Below are 18,301 nucleotides of genomic sequence, written 5' to 3'. Positions count from 1 at the left end.
AAATGGTATGGACCAAACAGAAGCAGAAGATATTAAGAAGAGGTGGAAGAATACACAAAGAACTGTACAAAAAAGATCTTCATTACCCAGATAATCACGATGGTGTGATCACTCACCTAGAGCCAGGCATCCTAGAACGTGAAGTCAAGTGGGCCTTAGGAAGCATCACTATGAACAAAGCTAGTGGAGGTGATGGAATTCCAGTTGAGCTATTCCAAATCCTGAAAGATGATGCTGTGAAAGTGCTGCACTCAATATGCCAGCAAATCTGGAAAACTCAGCAGTGGCCACAGGACTGGCAAAGGTCAGTTTTCATTCCAATCCCAAAGAAAGGCAATGCCAAAGAATGCTCAAACTACCACACAATTGCACTCATCTCACACACTAGCAAAGTAATGCTCAAAATTCTCCAAGTCAGGCTCAACAATACATGAACTGTGAACTACCAGTTGTTCAAGCTGGTTTTAGAAAAGGGAGAAGAACCAGAGATCAAATTGTCAATGTCTGCTGGATTATCAAAAAAGCAAGAGAGTTCCAGAAAAACATTTCTGCTTTATTGACTATGCCAAAGCCTTTGACTGTGTGGATCACAATAAACTGTGGAAAATTCTTAAAGAGATGGGAGTACCAGATCACCTGACCTGCCTCTTGAGAAATCTGTATGCAGGTCAGGAAGCAACAGTTAGAACTGGACTTGGAACAACAGACTGGTTCCGAATAGGAAAAGGTGTACATCAAGGCTGTATACTGTCACCCTGCTTATTTAACTTATATGCAGAGTACATCATGAGAAACGCTGGGCTGCATGAAGCACAAGCTGGAATCAAGATTGCAGGGAGAAGTATCAGTAACCTCAGATATGGAGGTGACACCACTCTTATGGCAGAAAGTGAAGAAGAACTAAAGAGCCTCTTGATGAAAGTGAAAGAGAAGAGTGAAAAAGTTGGCTTAAAGCTCAACATTCAGAAAACTAAGATCATGGCATCTGGTTGCATCACTTCATGGCAAATAGATGGGGAAACAGTGGAAACAGAGGCAAGACTTTCTTTTTTCAGGCTCCAAAATCACTGCAGATGGTGATTGCAACCATGAAATTAAAAGACTCTTGCTCCTTGGGAGGAAAGTTATGACCAAACTAGACAGGATATTAAAAAGCAGAGACATTACATTGCCAACAAAGGTCTGTCTAGTCAAAGCTATGCTTTTTCTAGTTAGTCATGTGTGGATGTGAGAGTTGGACTGTGAACAAAGCTGAACACTGAAGAATTGATGCTTTTGAACTATGGTGTTAGAGAAGACTCTTGAGAGTCCCTTGCACTGCAAGGAGATCCTACCAGTCCTTCCTAAAGGAAATCAGTCCTGAATATTCATTGCAAAAACTGATGTTGAAGCTGAAACTCCAGTACTTCAGCCACCTGATGCGAAGAACTGACTCATTTGAAAAAACCCCGATGCTGGGAAAGATTGAAGGCAGGAGGAGAAGGGGACAACAGTGGATAAGATGGTTGAATGGCATCATTGACTCAATGGACGTAAGTCTGAGTAAACTCCAGGAGTTGGTGATAGACAGGGAGGCCTGGCGTGCTGCAGTCCATGGGGTCACTGAGAGTCGGACACGACTGAGTGAACTGAACTGAACTTTTGTTGTTAGGTAATGCAGTCAGCATGCATCTTGGTAGAAACCTACCGCTAGTCACAAAAAACAGAAATCTCAATGTAATGATTGTATTGCTTTTATGTATTGGAAGATGTTAAGAAGTGTGATTTATTGGAATTCTTTCTGAAGTGCATGTAACTGTGTAAGGGTCTGTTTGTCCAAACCACAAGCATTCTGTCATTGTCTTTAATTTCCTCTGTCTGAAACATTGAGTTCACTGTCAGTCAGCAACTACAGTGGGTTAATCTTTGTAAAGTTGAATGGAGAGCAAAATACTCTTTGCTCTTCTTTTGTTTGCCATATCTTTGGTAGAAAAATAAGTAGTGAAAAATGTGCACTTCTGAAGCCTTATTTTTATTGTTGTGATACGAATGCTTGTATTTTGGTTTCCCCCATGTAATTTGGTAGTAAATAAAATAAGCAATCTCAAACATGAATGATAGTATTAAAAAACATGGGCTTAGACTATAAAGCAATGCTATTCTCTAACATAGACACACCCAGAGAAGCATACAGACATGAATACAAGCCCTTTGTTGTATAGGGGACCATCTAAGGTGTTTATTTTTTCTTTTTCCATTTTTTTAACTAGAGTCTTCAGTTTAATATCTGAGTGTTCTCTGTGTTTTATGCAAATTAGATAATCACAAGTTTTAGATTTAGTGATAACTAAAGCAGTTGCTTATACAGTACTGTAAATTATCAGTCTAAAAAAATAGAAAATCTACCTAGGTTACTAAAAAATGATATATTCAAAATAACTGGATAACTAATACCTTTTAAATATTGTAGATTTGTGTTTTTGTAGAATAAGTTATAAGTTTCTAATTTAAGGTGAAAAATGTCCTCAGAGTTGTAGTGGAGATTGATTTTTTAAAATATTTTTAAAATACTAGCTGGTTCTGAATCCAAAGATTAATACTGATTATGACTAGAATGTAATCAAAGTTAGTTCAGTTCAGTTCAGTCGCTCAGTTGTGTCTGACTCTTAGCGACCCCATAGACTCCAGGACTCCCAGTCCATCACCAACTCCCGGAGTTTACTCAAACTCATGTGCATTGAGTTGGTGATGCCATCCAACTGTCTCATCCTCTGTGGTCCCTTTTTCCTCCCGCCTTCAATCTTTCCTAGCACCAGGGTCTTTTCAAACGAGTCAGTTCTTCACATCAGGTGGCCAAAGTATTGGATTTTCAGCTTCAACATCAGTCCTTCCAATGAATATTCAGGACTGATTTCCTTTAGGAAGGACTGGTTGGATCTCCTTGCAGTCCAAGGGACTCTCAAGAGTCTTCTCCAACACCACAGTTCAAAAGCATCAATTCTTCAGCACTCAGCTTTCTTTATAGTCCAACTCTCACATCCATGCATGACTATTAGAAAAACCATAGCCTTGACTAGACGAACCTTTGTTGGCAAAGTAATGCCTCTGCTTTTTAATATGCTGTCTAGTTTGGTCATAACTTTTCTTCCAAGGAGTAAGCACCTTTTAATTACATGGCTGCAATCACCATTTGCAGTGATTTTGGAGCCTGAAAAAAGAAAGTCTGACACTGTTTCCCCATCTATTTGCCATGAAGTGATGCAACCGGATGCCATGATCTTAGTTTTCTGAATGTTGAGCTTTAAGCCAACTTTTTCACTCTCCTTTTTCACTTTCATCAAGAGGCTCTTTAGTTCTCTTCACTTTCTGCCATAAGAGTGGTGTCTCCTCCGTATCTGAGGTTACTGATACTTCTCCCTGCAATCTTGATTCCAGCTTGTGCTTCATGCAGCCCAGCGTTTCTCATGATGTACTCTGCATATAAGTTAAATAAGCAGGGTGACAGTATACAGCCTTGATGTACACCTTTCCCGATTCGGAACCAGTCTGTTGTTCCAAGTCCAGTTCTAACTGTTGCTTCCTGACCTGCATACAGATTTCTCAAGAGGCAGGTCATGTGGTCTAGTATTCCCATCTCTTTCAGAATTTTCCAAAGTTAAGGACCACCGATAATTTGTTTTTTATTGTGAAAATTATCTCTGCATTAACCAATTTGCTCAAAGCCTTCTTCAAACAGTGATCCCATGTAATTAAGAAAGATATCACAAACATAGAGACAGCATACATTTTACAGAATATTTGTTCTGCCAGTAACTTGGTTACATTGTACATGAACATTTTCCTTATTCCCATTCTTTCTCTCTCTTATGTCTTCCTTTTTTTCATCTTTTTAGAAAACTTTGTTCAATTATTCAAGGAATAATTTTTATCATTTATGTGTGCTAGACCTTGGAGCTCTACAAAGGAATAGATAGACTTGGTTTTAATTTAAGAGCTTCCACTATAATTTACGGAGAAGACAATGGCACCCCACTCTAGTACTCTTGCCTGGAAAATCCCATGGATGGAGGAGCCTGGTGGGCTGCAGTCCATGGGGTCACTAAGAGTCGGACACGACTGAGCGACTTCACTTTCACTTTTCACTTTCATGCATTGGAGAAGGAAATGGCAACCCATTCCGGTGTTCTTGCCTGGAGAATCCCAGGGACGGGGGAGCCTGGTAGGCTGCCATCTCTGGGGTTGCACAGAGTCGGACATGACTGAAGTAACTTAGCAGCAGCAGCAGCAGCAGTATAATTTAGGTATTTTTGGTATGGATAGTGACAATACAGTATAGTACTTGCTACAATAGCTGTTATGTAGGGTGCTTATTAGTTTTTTTTTTATTACTTCTGTAACAAATTACCACAAATTTTATGACTTAAAACAATGCAAATTTATTACCTTACATTTCTCTTTGTCTGAAGTCAGAGATTTTACAGGACTATTAACAAGATGTTGTCAAGATAGGATTTTTTTTTTTTTCTAGAAGGTTTAGCGGAACATGTTTTCTTTCCCAGCTTCTAGGAGCTGCTTACATTCCTTGTTTATGGTTCTTTTCCTCCAAAGTCTTGAAATTCAGTAACATTGTATGCCTTTGATTATTCTATCATACTTATATCCCCTCTGACTCTACTCAACCTGGAAAAGTTCTCTGAATTTGAGATCATGTGATTATGTTGAACCCAACCAGATAATTCAAAATGATCTCATCCCAACATCCATAATCTTAGTTACATCTACAAAGTTTATTTTACCATAGATGTTTAGTTGTTCTAGGGATTAGGATGTAAACGTTCTTGGAGAGCCAGCATTCTGCCCATCAGATGCTACCCAAGTCCAGAAGAATACCTCTTCTAGAACGGAGATAAAGAGTGTGTTCAAGGATGACTTTCTGGAGGAGTAATTCCAGTTTGGACCTAAAGGACAGGTAGTCATTAACTAGGCTATATAGAGAGGGTAGAACTGGTGACCATTCCTGGAATAGAACATGCAAAGACCAGAAGTTAAATGAGTGGCTTTTAGGAACTAAAAATTCTCAGTATTATTTTTAATAATACTGTCATGTTAAAAATAATACTGAGAATTTTTAGTATGACACAAGCAGAGTGGTGCAGCATATTTGTGAGACAAATATCAACAGACCCAATCCTATGGAACTTTGGTGACCAAAGTGAAGAATCTAGACTTTATTCCATGAATGGTGTAAACCACTGGAAACTTTTAAGTAGATGAATGATATGATCAAGTTTCCAACTTTGTAAGTTGGTCCTGGCTGAAGTGCAGGGAAAAGATTGAAGGGAATGAGTTATGGTGGCCATAAAATCTTGAAAGCAGCCAGTATAGTGATTTAAGCTGGGAATTTGGTGGAGGGCTAAATATGAGTATTGGTAGAACTGGGAAATGTAGAAGGAGAAGGAAAAGTTATGATGGTCAGAGTGAGTGAGTGTTGCTGTTGCCAGGTTGACTTTGACTGATCCTTTAGGTGTAGATTTTCAGTCTGTGGCCCTGAAGTTTGAGTAAGAAATCTGAGCTGAAGACAATAATTAAGGACTTAAGGGGTACAGAGGATTATGCTCTTTGTGAGGATCAGAAAAGAGAGTGTCAGTCTATGCCTTTGGAAACCCATTAGTTAAGAGAGGTACAGAGGGAGAAGAATTCAACAAATAGATGAACAGAAAATGATATGCCCAGAAAGATGGTGGGGGTGTGAAGCAGAGGTGAGGGACAGAAAGGTAAGTTGTGAAAGGACATTTCAAGAATGATGGTGTAGTCAATGCTCCAAGGCTATCATTGACTATCAAGTCTGAAAGATAAAAAGTAAAAGATAGTTCAGGATGTTATTACTCTGGCAAGAGTTAGCAGTTTTAAGGAATAGGTAGACTGAAAATCTAGAGTTAAGTGTGTTGAGAAGAGAATGGACACATAAAAGATGGAGAAAACTGTGCTTTTTGGACATGTGAGAAGCACTAGATACTTGGGTATGTTGAATGCTGATAAGAAGGTGTTAATCCTCCTCACCCACTGATATGTCTCCCATGCAGTAAATGCTCACAGCAGAGATAGAGGGAGTGCTCCTCAAACTTATTCTCAGTAAGTGGCCCTAATGGTAGATGCAAGAAATATATCCCCCTGGAGAGACAGTGATGTGTCCAAAGCTTCTACAAGATCTTTCATAACCTATAGGAATCCTTATTTATTGAGTCCAGAAGCATCACAGAAGAGATACAGCTGGTCCTCCAGGTGACAACTGTAGAATTGTTGTGTGTAATGTAAACTATCTGGAGCCTCCCTGATAGCTCATCTGGTAAAGAATCCACATGCAACATAGGCTCTCACATTTGATTCCTGGGTCAGGAAGATCCACTGGAGAAGGGATAGACTACCCATTCCAGTATTCGTGGGCTTCCCTAGTGACTCTGAGGGTCAAAAATCCACTTGCAATGAGGGAGACCTGGGTTCAATCCCCGGGCTGGGAAGATCCCCTGGAGGAGGACATGGCAACCTACTCCAGTAGTCTTTCCTGGAGAATGCCCAGGGACAGGGGAGCCTGGCAGGTTATAGTTCATGGGGTTGCAAAGAGTTGGACATGACTGAGCAACACAGCACATGTAAACTGTTTCACAATGAGAAAGTAATCTATGTATCATCAACTTATAGCAAGCATTTCCAAAACAGCCATTTAAGACTGGAAATAGATTAATAAAGCTCCCTACTATTTAAAATAACCAGCCGTGACTCTCACTAATGGCCCACTAATGAAGAAACAAAGAAAAAGTATTAAATCTGGGAAAACTTAAAAATCTAGAGGAAGTGTGTTAGTAGCAAAGTTGAGTCAAGTTACAGACTGTCTTAGAATCCATTAAACATAATTATCAAGTACTCACAGCTTTGAAAAATGACTCTGCATTGTCATTACTCAAAAGTTGGGACTACACCTAAAAGGTCCATAAAAGTCAACTGGTAATGTTAGGTCATATTCTAAAATCTTTAAGTTAAAAAGGTCTCTCAAAGTGCAAGTCATATCTTTTTCTCAGATTAAATTACCCAACTTGCTTTGAGCATTTATTTCAATATATTGTTTCTGTCAGCATTTCTGAGTTCCTGATAACAGGAATCAAAATAAATTACACTTTGTCCGCCACACCCCAGGTGACACCCAGGCTAACTCCAAGGCCATTGTCTGGGAGGATATAATTTTTTTCCTTGAATAAACAAACTATTTTTTTAAAAGTCACTTGAAAAAAAGGCAGAGTTATACTTACCCCATTTTGTTCACTTCCCTGGAAACCATTACTTTCAAGGAAAATGGAGACAAGGTAGTCAGTTTTTATCAACAAATTATAAAGACATCAATATAAATCAACAAGAATTTTTCTAGTTGTCAAGCCACTGTAGCAATTTTTTCTAAATATTTTTTGCCACTCTCCAATATGAAGCCTTTTTTCCCCCCAGTTAACTTAAATTTCAAAGTTGCTGTGGGAATTGCTTCATTGTCCTAGGATTTACTTCTGTGTTAAAGGAAAAAAAAAGTGGAAAAAAAAAAAAAAAAGAAAGGCTTTATTTGACTTAATTGCTTAAGAGCTTTGAAATGTGAACAACTTAGCAAAACAACAGATGTGAAATTAACACATCCATGTCTCTTGTTGGAACAGGGAAAAGCAGAAAGAAGGAGAAATGCCAGGATGCTGACTTGTACCCTCTAGTGGAAACAGAACCATGTCCTTGTGATGTGTTTACATCTCATCCTTATGGAAACTGGTCAGATTGCATCCTTCCTGAGAGCAGAAAGGAGGCTCATAGAGGACTGCGGCTACAAGGAGATACCAAAGAATGTGGACAAGGCCTGCGCTTTAGAGCAGTAGCCTGCTCTGATAAAAATGGAAGACCTGTTGACCCTGTCCACTGCAACAGTTCTGGTAAGGAAATGGGTGAGGAGTAACCCATGAGAATACTGACATGTAGCCCAGGATGTGTGTCCCAGGTCTAGAACTCATAACCTTGTTTCTTAATATTTGCTTCAGTTTTCCTTTGTCAAAAACACACTGCCTCTCATTAAGCATGAATATAGGAAATGTACATATACAGTGGTTATCTGGAATGTGAGTGTTCGGATCTTTGACTCACGTCTCTCTATACTTCTATGTGTGAGCACAGGCTTTCTCTGAGAGAGCCAAACCTAACACAAATGAATATATTTTATGCTGTTTATTGGTGCTTTAATCACTTATATAGAAGGCATCAGACCTTCAGTGTCTCATAAGGGTGTTGACAAAATACCAATGAAAAAGTTAATATTAAATGTTGTACAGTACAGTGTGTAAGTACATGTAAATTAAGACTAGAATTGTAGAAAAGAAATTAGGCAAGCTGGAGGAATTTTTGAAACTTTAAACAGGGAGTTCAGTTCAGTTCAGCTCAGTCGCTTAGTCGTGTCCGACTCTTTGCGACCCCATGAATCACAGCACGCCAGGCCTCCCTGTCCATCACCAACTCCCAGACTTCACTCAGACTCACGTCCATCGAGTCAGTGATGCCATCCAGCCATCTCATCCTCTCTCGTCCCCTTCTCTTCCTGCCCCCAATCCCTCCCAGCATCAGAGTCTTTGCCAATGAGTCAACTCTTCACATGAGGTGGCCAAAGTACTGGAGGTTCAGCTTTAGCATCGTTCCTCCAAAGAAATCCCAGGGCTGATCTCCTTCAAAATGGATTGGTTAGATCTCCTTGCAGTCCGAGGGACTCTCAAGAGTCTTCTCCAACACCACAGTTCAAAAGCATCAATTCTTCGGCGCTCAGCCTTCTTCACAGTCTACCTCTCACATACATACATGACCACAGGAAAAACCATAGCCTTGACTAGATGGACCTTTGTTGGCAAAGTAATGTCTCTGCTTTTGAATATGCTATCTAGGTTGGTCATAACTTTCCTTCCAAGGAGTAAGCTTCTTTTAATTTAATGGCTGCAATTACCATCTGCAGTGATTTTGGAGCCCAAAAAAATAAAGTCTGACACTGTTTCCACTGTTTCCCCATCTATTTCCCATGAAGTGATGGGACAGGATGCCATGATCTTAATTTTCTGAATGTTGAGCTTTAAGCCAACTTTTTCACTCTCCACTTTCAGTTTCATCAAGAGGCTCTTTAGTTCCTCTTCACTTTCTGCCATAAGGGTGGTGTCATCTGCATGTCTGAGGTTATTGATATTTCTCCCAGCAATCTTGATTCCAGCTTGTGCTTCTTCCAGTCCAGCGTTTCTCATGATGTACTCTGCATATAAGTTAAATAAACAGGGTGACAATATACAGCCTTGACGTACTCCTTTTCCTATTTGGAGCCAGTCTGTTGTTCCATGTCCAGTTCTAACTGTTGCTTCCTGACCTGCATACAACTTTCTCAAGAGGCAGGTCAGGTGGTCTGGTATTCCCATCTCTTTCAGAATTTTCCACAGTTTATTGTGATCCACACAGTCAAAGACTTTGGCATAGTCAATAAAGCAGAAAGAGATGTTCTTCTGGAACTCTTGCTTTTTCCATGATCCAGCGGATGTTAGCAATTTGATCTCTGGTTCCTCTGCATTTTCTAAAACCAGCTTGAACATCAGGAAGTTCACGGCTCACGTATTGCTGAAGCCTGGCTTGGAGAATTTTGAGCATTACTTTCCTAGCAGGTGAGATGAGTGCAATTGTGCGATAGTTTGAGCATTCTTTGGCATTGCCTTTCTTTGGGATTGGAATGAAAACTGACCTTTTCCAGTCCTGTGGCCACTGCTGAGTTTTCCAAATTTGCTGGCATATTGAGTATAGCACTTTCACAGCATCATCTTTCAGGATTTGGAATAGCTCAACTGGAATTCCATCACCTCCACTAGCTTTGTTCATAGTGATGCTTCCTAAGGCCCACTTGACTTCACATTCTAGGATGTCTGGCTCTAGGTGAGTGATCACACCATCGTGATTATCTGGGTCATGAAGATCTTTTTTGTACAGTTCTTCTGTGTATTCTTGCCCCCTCTTCTTAATATCTTCTGCTTCTGTTAGGTCCATACCGTTTGTGTCCTTTATCAAGGCCATCTTTGCATGAAATGTTCCCTTGGTATCTCTAATTTTCTTGAAGAGATCTCTAGTCTTTCCCATTCTGTTGTTTTCCTCTATTTCTTTGCACTGATTGCTGAAGAAGGCTTTCTTATCTCTTCTTGCTACTCTTTGGAACTCTGTATTCAGATGCCTATATCTTTCCTTTTCTCCTTTGCTTTTCACTTCTCTTCTTTTCACAGCTATTTGTAAGGCCTCCCCAGACAGCCATTTTGCTTTTTTACATTTCTTTTCCATGGGGATGGTCTAGATCCCTGTCTCCTATACAGTGTCACGAACCTCATTCCATAGTTCATCAGGCACTCTATCTATCAGATCTGAGCACTTAAATCTATTTCTCACTTCCACTGTATAATCATAAGGGATTTGATTTAGGTCATACCTGAATGGCCTAGTGGTTTTCCCTACTTTCTTCAATTTAAGTCTGAATTTGGCAATAAGGAGTCATGATCTGAGTCATGATCTGATCATGACCAGCCAGCTCCTGGTCTTATTTTTGTTGACTGTATAGAGCTTCTTCATCTTTGGCTGCAAATAATGTAATCACTCTGATTTCAGTGTTGACCATCTGGTGATGTCCACGTGTAGAGTCTTCTCTCGTGTTGTTGGAAGAGGGTGTTTGCTATGACCAGTGCATATTCTTGGCAAAACTCTATTAGTCTTTGCCCTGCTTCATTCCATATTCCAAGGCCAAATTTGCCTGTTACTCAGGTGTTTCTTGACTTGCTACTTTTGCATTCCAGTCCCCTATAATGAAAAGGACATCTTTTTTTGGGTGTTAGTTCAAAAAGTCTTGTAGGTCTTCATAGAACCGTTCAGCTTCTTCAGCATTATTGGTTGGGGCATAGGCTTGGATTACTGTGATATTGAATGTTTTGCCTTGGAAATGAACAGAGATCATTCTGTCATTTTTGAGATTGCATCCAAGTACTGCATTTTGGACTCTTTTGTTGACCATGATGACTACTCCACTTCTTCTGAGGGATTCCTGCCCGCAGTAGTAGATATAATGGTCATCTGAGTTAAATTCACCCATTCCAGTCCATTTTCATTCACTGATTCCTAGAATGTCTACATTCACTCTTGCCATCTCTTGTTTGACCACTTCCAATTTGCCTTGATTCATGGACCTGACATTCCAGGTTCCTATGCAATATTGCTCTTTACAGCATCAGACCTTGCTTCCATCACCAGTCACATCCACAGCTGGGTATTATTTTTGCTTTGACTCCATCCCTTCATTCTTTCTGGAGTTATTTCTCCACTGATTTCCAGTAGCATATTGGGCCCTTACTGACCTGGGGAGTTCCTCTTTCAGTATCCTATCATTTTGCCTTTTCATACTGTTCATGGGGTTCTCAAGGCAAGAATACTGAAGTGGTTTGCCATTCCCTTCTCCAGTGGACCACATTCTGCCAGATCTCTCCACCATGACCCACCTGTCTTGGGTTGCCCCATGGGCATGGCTTAGTTTCATTGAGTTAGACAAGGCTGTGGTCCTAGTGTGATTAGATTGACTAGTTTTCTGTGAGTATGGTTTCATTGTGTCTGCCCTCTGATGCCCTCTTGCAACACCTAACATCTTACTTGGGTTTCTCTTACCTTGGGTGTGGGGTATCTCTTCACAGCTGCTCCAGCAAAGCGCAGCCGCTGCTCCTTACCTTGGATGAGAGGTATCTCCTCACCGCCGCCCTTCTTGACCTTCAATGTGGGATAGCTCCTCTAGGCCCTCCTGCGCCCGCGCAGCCACTGCTCCTTGGGTGTGGGGTTGGTCCTCCCGGCCGCTGTCCCTGGCCTCGAGCGTAGGGTTGGTCCTCCTGGCCACTAAACAGGGAGAAGACCCTCTTTTTATTATTTTTGAACCTTGACATAATTTAAAAGATATGGGTAAACAGAGAAAAGAATGATGGTTAAATACAGTTGGTGTAAACATTGATGGGGGAGGCTTGACTATTGATAGCAGTGGAGCTTATCTAGTTCCTGCTCTACTTTTTGGTTTTTAATTACCCTTAAACAAACAAAAACTAAAGAAGTTAGGGATTTTATAGAAGGTACGAATAGAGAGAATTTATGTTTGAGTGGTAAACTCTAAAAAAATAAAATAAAATTGATAGATTTTGGTCACTATCATCAAGGCTTTTATATTTTATTAAGTTTTCTCAGTAACCAGAAATAACAAATTGAATTCACTTTTAACACACAAGTAAATGATAGTTTGTTTTTATTCTATATTGCTAGTATATCAGCTCATTTTATTTAGGCTATACCTGGATCATTATAGGAATGCAGTTTGAGATTTAATAATTTTTAGTTAGCACAGTCATTGCACTGCCTGTTGAGTTAGTCTGCAGTGTTGTATTCAGTGATTTTACTTTCAGAAACATTAAACACATCACAGACAAGTAACGGACCCATTTGGGAAAAGCTAGAGTTGACTACTCTGATCTTTGTTTTTCACCCAAAATACATTGTTGTTGTTTAGGGCTTCCCTGATGACTCAGGTGGTAAAGATTCTTCCGCCTGCAATTCAGGAGTCCTTAGTTTGATCCCTGGTTCGGAAGGATCCCCTGTAGAAGGGAATGGCTACCCACTCCAGTTGCTTAGTCACTAAGCTGTATCTGGCTCTTTTGTGACCCCATGAACTGAAGCCCTCCAGGTTCTCTGTCCATGGGATTTTCCAGGCAGAAATAATGAAGTTAATTATCATTTCCTTCTCCAGGGGATCTTCCCAACCCAGGGATTAAACCCATCTCCTGCATTTCGGTAGGTGGATTCTTTACCACTGAGCCACCTGAGAAGCCCTTAGTATACATAATGGTCTATTTTTAAAATTTTCTTGAAATATATTTGATGTATAACATTCATTGCATAAATTTAAGGTGTACAGTTTAATTCAAGACATTTGTAGGTTGTAATATGATTGCAATTGCAGTGATGATACACACATATAATATTATATATTTATCATTTCTTTTCAGTGTTTGGAAAAATTCTAGTCTCAGTAAGTTTGGTTATAAGACTATATTGTTGTCCATATTATTGTACTGTGCATTAGATCTCTTTGGCTTCTTTACTGCTCATTCCAAGTACATACTGTTAAAAAAAATTATTCTATCCTTGTCTTATCCCTCCACTCCTATCTCCTGGAAACCACCATTTTACTGTTTTTATGAGTTTGACACTTTTAGATTACACATATAAGTTGATATAACACATATTTCTCTGACTTGTCTCAGTGTACTATCCTCTAGGTCCATTTACATTGTCACAAATGGTTAATGTCTTTCTCATGGCTGGATAATAGTCCATTGTTTATATACACTACAAGTTCTTTGACTCGTCTGTTGATGGGCACATAGATTGTACATATAGCTGTGGACAACACAATTCAGTAAATTCTGAATTACTTATGCTAACCGCACAATTGCACTCATCTCACATGCTAGTGAAGTAATGCTCAAAATTCTCTAAGCCAGGCTTCAGCAATATGTGAACCATGAACTTCCTTATGTTCAAGCTGGTTTTAGAAAAGGCAGAGGAACCAGAGATTAAATTGCCAACATCCGCTGGATCATCAAAAAAGCAAGAGAGTTCCAGAAAAACATCTATTTCTGCTTTATTGACTATGCCAAAGCCTTTGACTGTGTGGATCACAATAAACTGTGGAAAATTCTGAAAGAGATGGGAATACCAGACCACCTGACCTGCCTCTTGAGAAAGGTGTATGCAGGTCAGGAAGCAACAGTTAGAACCAGACATGGAACAACAGACTGGCTCCAAATAGGCAAAGGAGTATGTCAAGGCTGTATATTGTCACCCTGCTTGTTTAACTTATATGCAGAGTACATCATGAGAAACGCTGGACTGGAAGAAGCACAAGATGGAATCAAGATTGCCAGGAGAAATATCAATAACCTCAGATATGCAGATGACACCACCCTTATGGCAGAAAGTGAAGAGTAACTAAAAAGCCTCTTGATGAAAGTGAAAGTGGAGAGTGAAAAAGTTGGCTTAAAGCTCAACATTTAGAAAACGAAGATCATGGCATCCAGTCACATCACTTCATGGGAAATAGATGGGGAAACAGTGGAAACAGTGTCAGACTTTATTTTTTTGGGCTCCAAAATCACTGCAGATGGTGACTGCAGCCATGAAATTAAAAGAAGCTTACTCCTTGGAAGGAAAGTTATGACCAACCTAGATAGCATATTCAAAAGCAGAGACATTACTTTGCCAACAAAGGTCCGTCTAGTCAAGGCTATGGTTTTTCCTGTGGTCATGTATGGATATGAGATTTGGACTGTGAAGAAAGCTGAGCACCGAAGAATTGATGCTTTTGACCTGTGGTGTTGGAGAAGACTCTTGAGAGTCCCTTGGACTGCAAGGAGATACAACCAGTCCATTCTGAAGGAGATCAGCCCTTGGAGTTCTTTGGAAGGAATGATGCTAAAGCTGAAACTCCGTACTTTGGCCACCTCATGTGAAAAGTTGACTCATTGGACAAGACTCTGATGCTGGGAGGGATTGGGGGCAGGAAGAGAAGAGGACGACAGAGGATGAGATGCCTGGATGGCATCACTGACTCAGACGTGAGTCTGAGTGAACTCTGGGAGTTGGTGATTGACAGGGAGGCCTGGTGTGCTGCGATTCATGGGGTTGCAAAGAGTCGGACACAGCTGAGCAACTGAACTGAATGGATTTTATGGAATACTCAAACCACAGATAATATTAGCCCGGTCTCTTTGTCTTTAGGAATATCACTGAGGGGACCACTATTAAAATTATGCCTCATTTAAAGCAAACAGAACACTTAAGAGTGGAATTTGTGTCTGTATCCTGTCAGCAGATCTTTGCTGCTGTTGAGTTTATCACTGTCTAGTGTCAAGGTGTTGGATTTAATTCTCAACTCTGTGTGACAACAGGCCTGGATGATTACCTAATTCAGTCAACAGAATAGAATGTGCCAAAATAATGATACTTTGGGAGAGTTACATCCAGTTATGCCTCTTATCCCAGTGATATTATTTTCAAAGAATAGGACATGAAAGCACCCCACACCTCAACATACTCCATTCTCTCCGCTATGTCCTGCCTTCATCCCTTCCTTCATTCCCGTCTCTGCTCCTAACAAATCTTTGCCCAACTCCTATAATAAATCATTCTTCATCACTTCCTATTCCCCATTCATGTATGTGTGCTAAGTTGCTTTATTTGTGTCATACTCCTTGAGACCCTATGGACAGTAGGCCTCCAGGCTCCTCTGTCCATGGGATTCTCCAGGCAAGAATACTGGAGTAGGTTGCCTTGCCCTCCTCCAGGGGATCTCGAACTTATGTCTCTTATGTCTCCTACATTGACAGATGGGATCTTTAACACTAATGCCACTTGGGAAGCTCCTTATTCCCCTTACCAGTCTTTATCTTTCTTCATGGTACTTAATCACTAACTAAAATATTATGCATTTACATTTTAAAAACACTTTATCTCTCTCTCCTATGATTGGATAGTAAAATTCCAATAAAGAAAGAACTGCTTTTTATTTTTTACTTTTCTTTTCAGCTATATCCATGGCACCTAGAATGATGCCTGAAAGTTAGTAGGTATTTAAAACATATTTGTAAACACATGACTAGACCATCAGGTCTTAATAAGTTTGCCTCCTAAGCATTTTCTCAAGCTTCTCTTTTCTCTTGCTGTCTACTACATCCAGTGACAGATGTTACAATATTGTCTTAACCACCTGATATCTATTATCCACTAAGAGCCATCAATCATCACACTAAAAGACATGTGTGACCATGCCAGTGCTGTGCTGGCAGTTTCTCCTGGTCTCTTCTGCATATACCAGCTCCTTAACAGGACCTTAAAGGAGTTCCATGACTATATATTCCACCTGGCATGCTCTTTTTCCTCCTTTCATGAGGCTCCTCTTCCTTTGAGATAAGACAAAGTGATGCCTGATCCAGGAAGCACTTTTCCTACTTCCATTTCCAGGGTAGGTAAGAGGATCATCCTTTTTTTCCTTTATCAATATATTTAGATTTTTTTTTAGCCATATACTGCCAAGGTCCAGCCCCGGCTGATCCAGGGTGTTCGAAGCGGGGACGGCATCGACGAGGATCAGGATACAATAGCTTCAATTAGATATTAATTAGAGATGTAAAGAGTAATAGAATGAGGATAGCTCAGTAGGAAAATTCAGTGGAGAAAAGAGGCTGAGTAGCTTGGTTTACACGGGAGACCAATAAAACTTCAAGACAAGAAGTTTGCACCACTTACGTAGGCCGCAGGCATCCTTCCGTTCTCCCGAAGGAGAGGAGACACTGAGGCCTCCCCAGTCAGATCTTAGAAGCCCAGGCATAATTAGTAAGCTTGGTGGGTTCCGCGCTCCAGATGGAGACTCAGCCAGAGTTTGAGAGAGAGAGCCGACATGGGGAGACCAGTATTTTGAGAAATTGATCCCAATTCTTTATTTTCCATGGTCTACTTTTAGACACTGAAATGTTACGCAAAAGTCACGCGGGGTCAGCAGTCCTGACTTTTATCAAAGTATTTGCTTCATACAAATGTATACAGAGGTCTTAGGGGTGTTACATCATCTTCTGGCCAAGGGGCCTGCTGACCATTTATGACCCTCTCCTTGTGACAGCGGTCAATCAACCAGGACACTTATTTCTCCAGGGGTGATTATTCTTAAAAAAGACTCCACCTTCCAAAGGTACCAGATAAAGTTGCATTCCTATAGGGTGAGGGTGTAGTGGGTTTTAATTAAGGAAAGAATTTACTTAGCCTAAGGTCTAACATGATTAATATCAAAGGTTAATACTTATTTCTTCTATATATTCATTAATGTGTGTAAGGGCAGGGGATATGGAGACTTAGCAACAAACATTGGCTCAACAAACGAAAAACCCTTCACCAATATAATTTCTAATCAGCCCACTATACTTATACTAATAGTTTTCTAACTTCTCTAAAGAACCTGTTTTTAGAAGGTTTAAAGCATCTCGTGCCTCTCATGGTTGGGAGGCTGTGAGCAATCACACGTGGCCGGACAAGCCTGTCCAGGCAGGCTAGAGAAACTTCAGAGGAATTTGTAGGTTAAAACACTCTTGTCACGCCCAGGAGTTTTTATTAACTGGAGCTCTAAGTTAACTACTTCTCCAAAAGAGGTGGTGGGGGACAGCCCCCCATAAAGTCAGAGGTGTAGGTGAGAGCACAAAGTAGTAAAGTAGGCAGGCTCTGGTTATGGGAGTAGATGCTTGAGGATTTCCAGGGGGACTCCTGAGCCTCGATCCCGCCTTTGCGTATGCCAAGCCTCCTTCCTCATGACCTTTGCCATGGGCGGAGTGCCTCACGCTGGCCCCCAACAATATACTTTTCTGTTTCTCTTACTAACCTGTTTGTTTATTGAATCAGGTTCATTTCAATTCAGGTGTATTGACTCAAGTTCATTTCTCCATCCCCAGGGCTTAACACAGGGTCTGGCGCACAATAGACTTTCAGTTATGTTGGTTGAATGAATGAAAAGGTGAGTTTAGATATGACCAGAGGCAACGTGCATGCCTTGATAAAAGTTTTGTGTGTGTGTGTGTGTGTGTTAAGAGTTGTTTGGGTAGAATAGCTGAGTATAATAAGTAGGGAACCACAGAGAAGTTGACTCTAAAACACAAGGCCAGACAAACACTAGAATATTTTGTTTTATTTTGCCCTTAAAAAATGTTTGGGATTAGGGGAAGTCCTAATGTACTGGAATGAAATTGTATTGCTACCAGTAGACAAGGAATATTTTTGAAAGAATGGGAAAAATGCAGAAAAATAATTTTCCTAGTGATCCAGTGAGAACTATGTGAATAAAATTTTAATTCATCAGATTATAAAGTGAAAATGGAATTTGTTTCATATCTGATTCCAGATAAATTATGATTGAGTTGGAGAGGCAATTAATGATCTTATATTAATGATCACTTGTATTTCACCCAGAAATAACTTGGCATTTGCAACTTAAGTCTAGTACAGCAAGTCAACTAATTTGCTGTTATATATAAGGAGGTATGGATAGCAAGCAAAGCACAATAAGAAATCTTTGTGATTTAAAGAATAATATTTCATGTACTTGCAGTTACTGACAAAATGGGAATTTAATCTTAGTACATTTAGAAAGTTTAGTTTCTATGACTGTTGCAGGAAG

The 18,301-nt window shown here is 40.1% G+C and overlaps 1 protein-coding gene across 1 annotated transcript in view; it reads left to right on the top strand.

Annotated features, from left to right (window-relative positions):
• The window catches only part of THSD7B (thrombospondin type 1 domain containing 7B), a 911,067-nt gene that overhangs the window by 608,138 nt on the left and 284,628 nt on the right, over nt 1-18,301 (top strand). The window contains exon 13 of the mRNA XM_015475729.2: nt 7,674-7,937. Coding sequence (XP_015331215.2) covers nt 7,674-7,937 — 264 coding nt within the window. The remainder of the gene's footprint in view (nt 1-7,673; nt 7,938-18,301) is intronic.

This window comes from Bos taurus, chromosome 2 (assembly GCF_002263795.3).
Source record: "Bos taurus isolate L1 Dominette 01449 registration number 42190680 breed Hereford chromosome 2, ARS-UCD2.0, whole genome shotgun sequence".
Classification (NCBI taxonomy): domain Eukaryota; kingdom Metazoa; phylum Chordata; class Mammalia; order Artiodactyla; family Bovidae; genus Bos; species Bos taurus.
The sequence above is the reverse complement of the archived record's forward strand: the minus strand, read 5'-3'. Positions and strand labels throughout refer to the sequence as shown.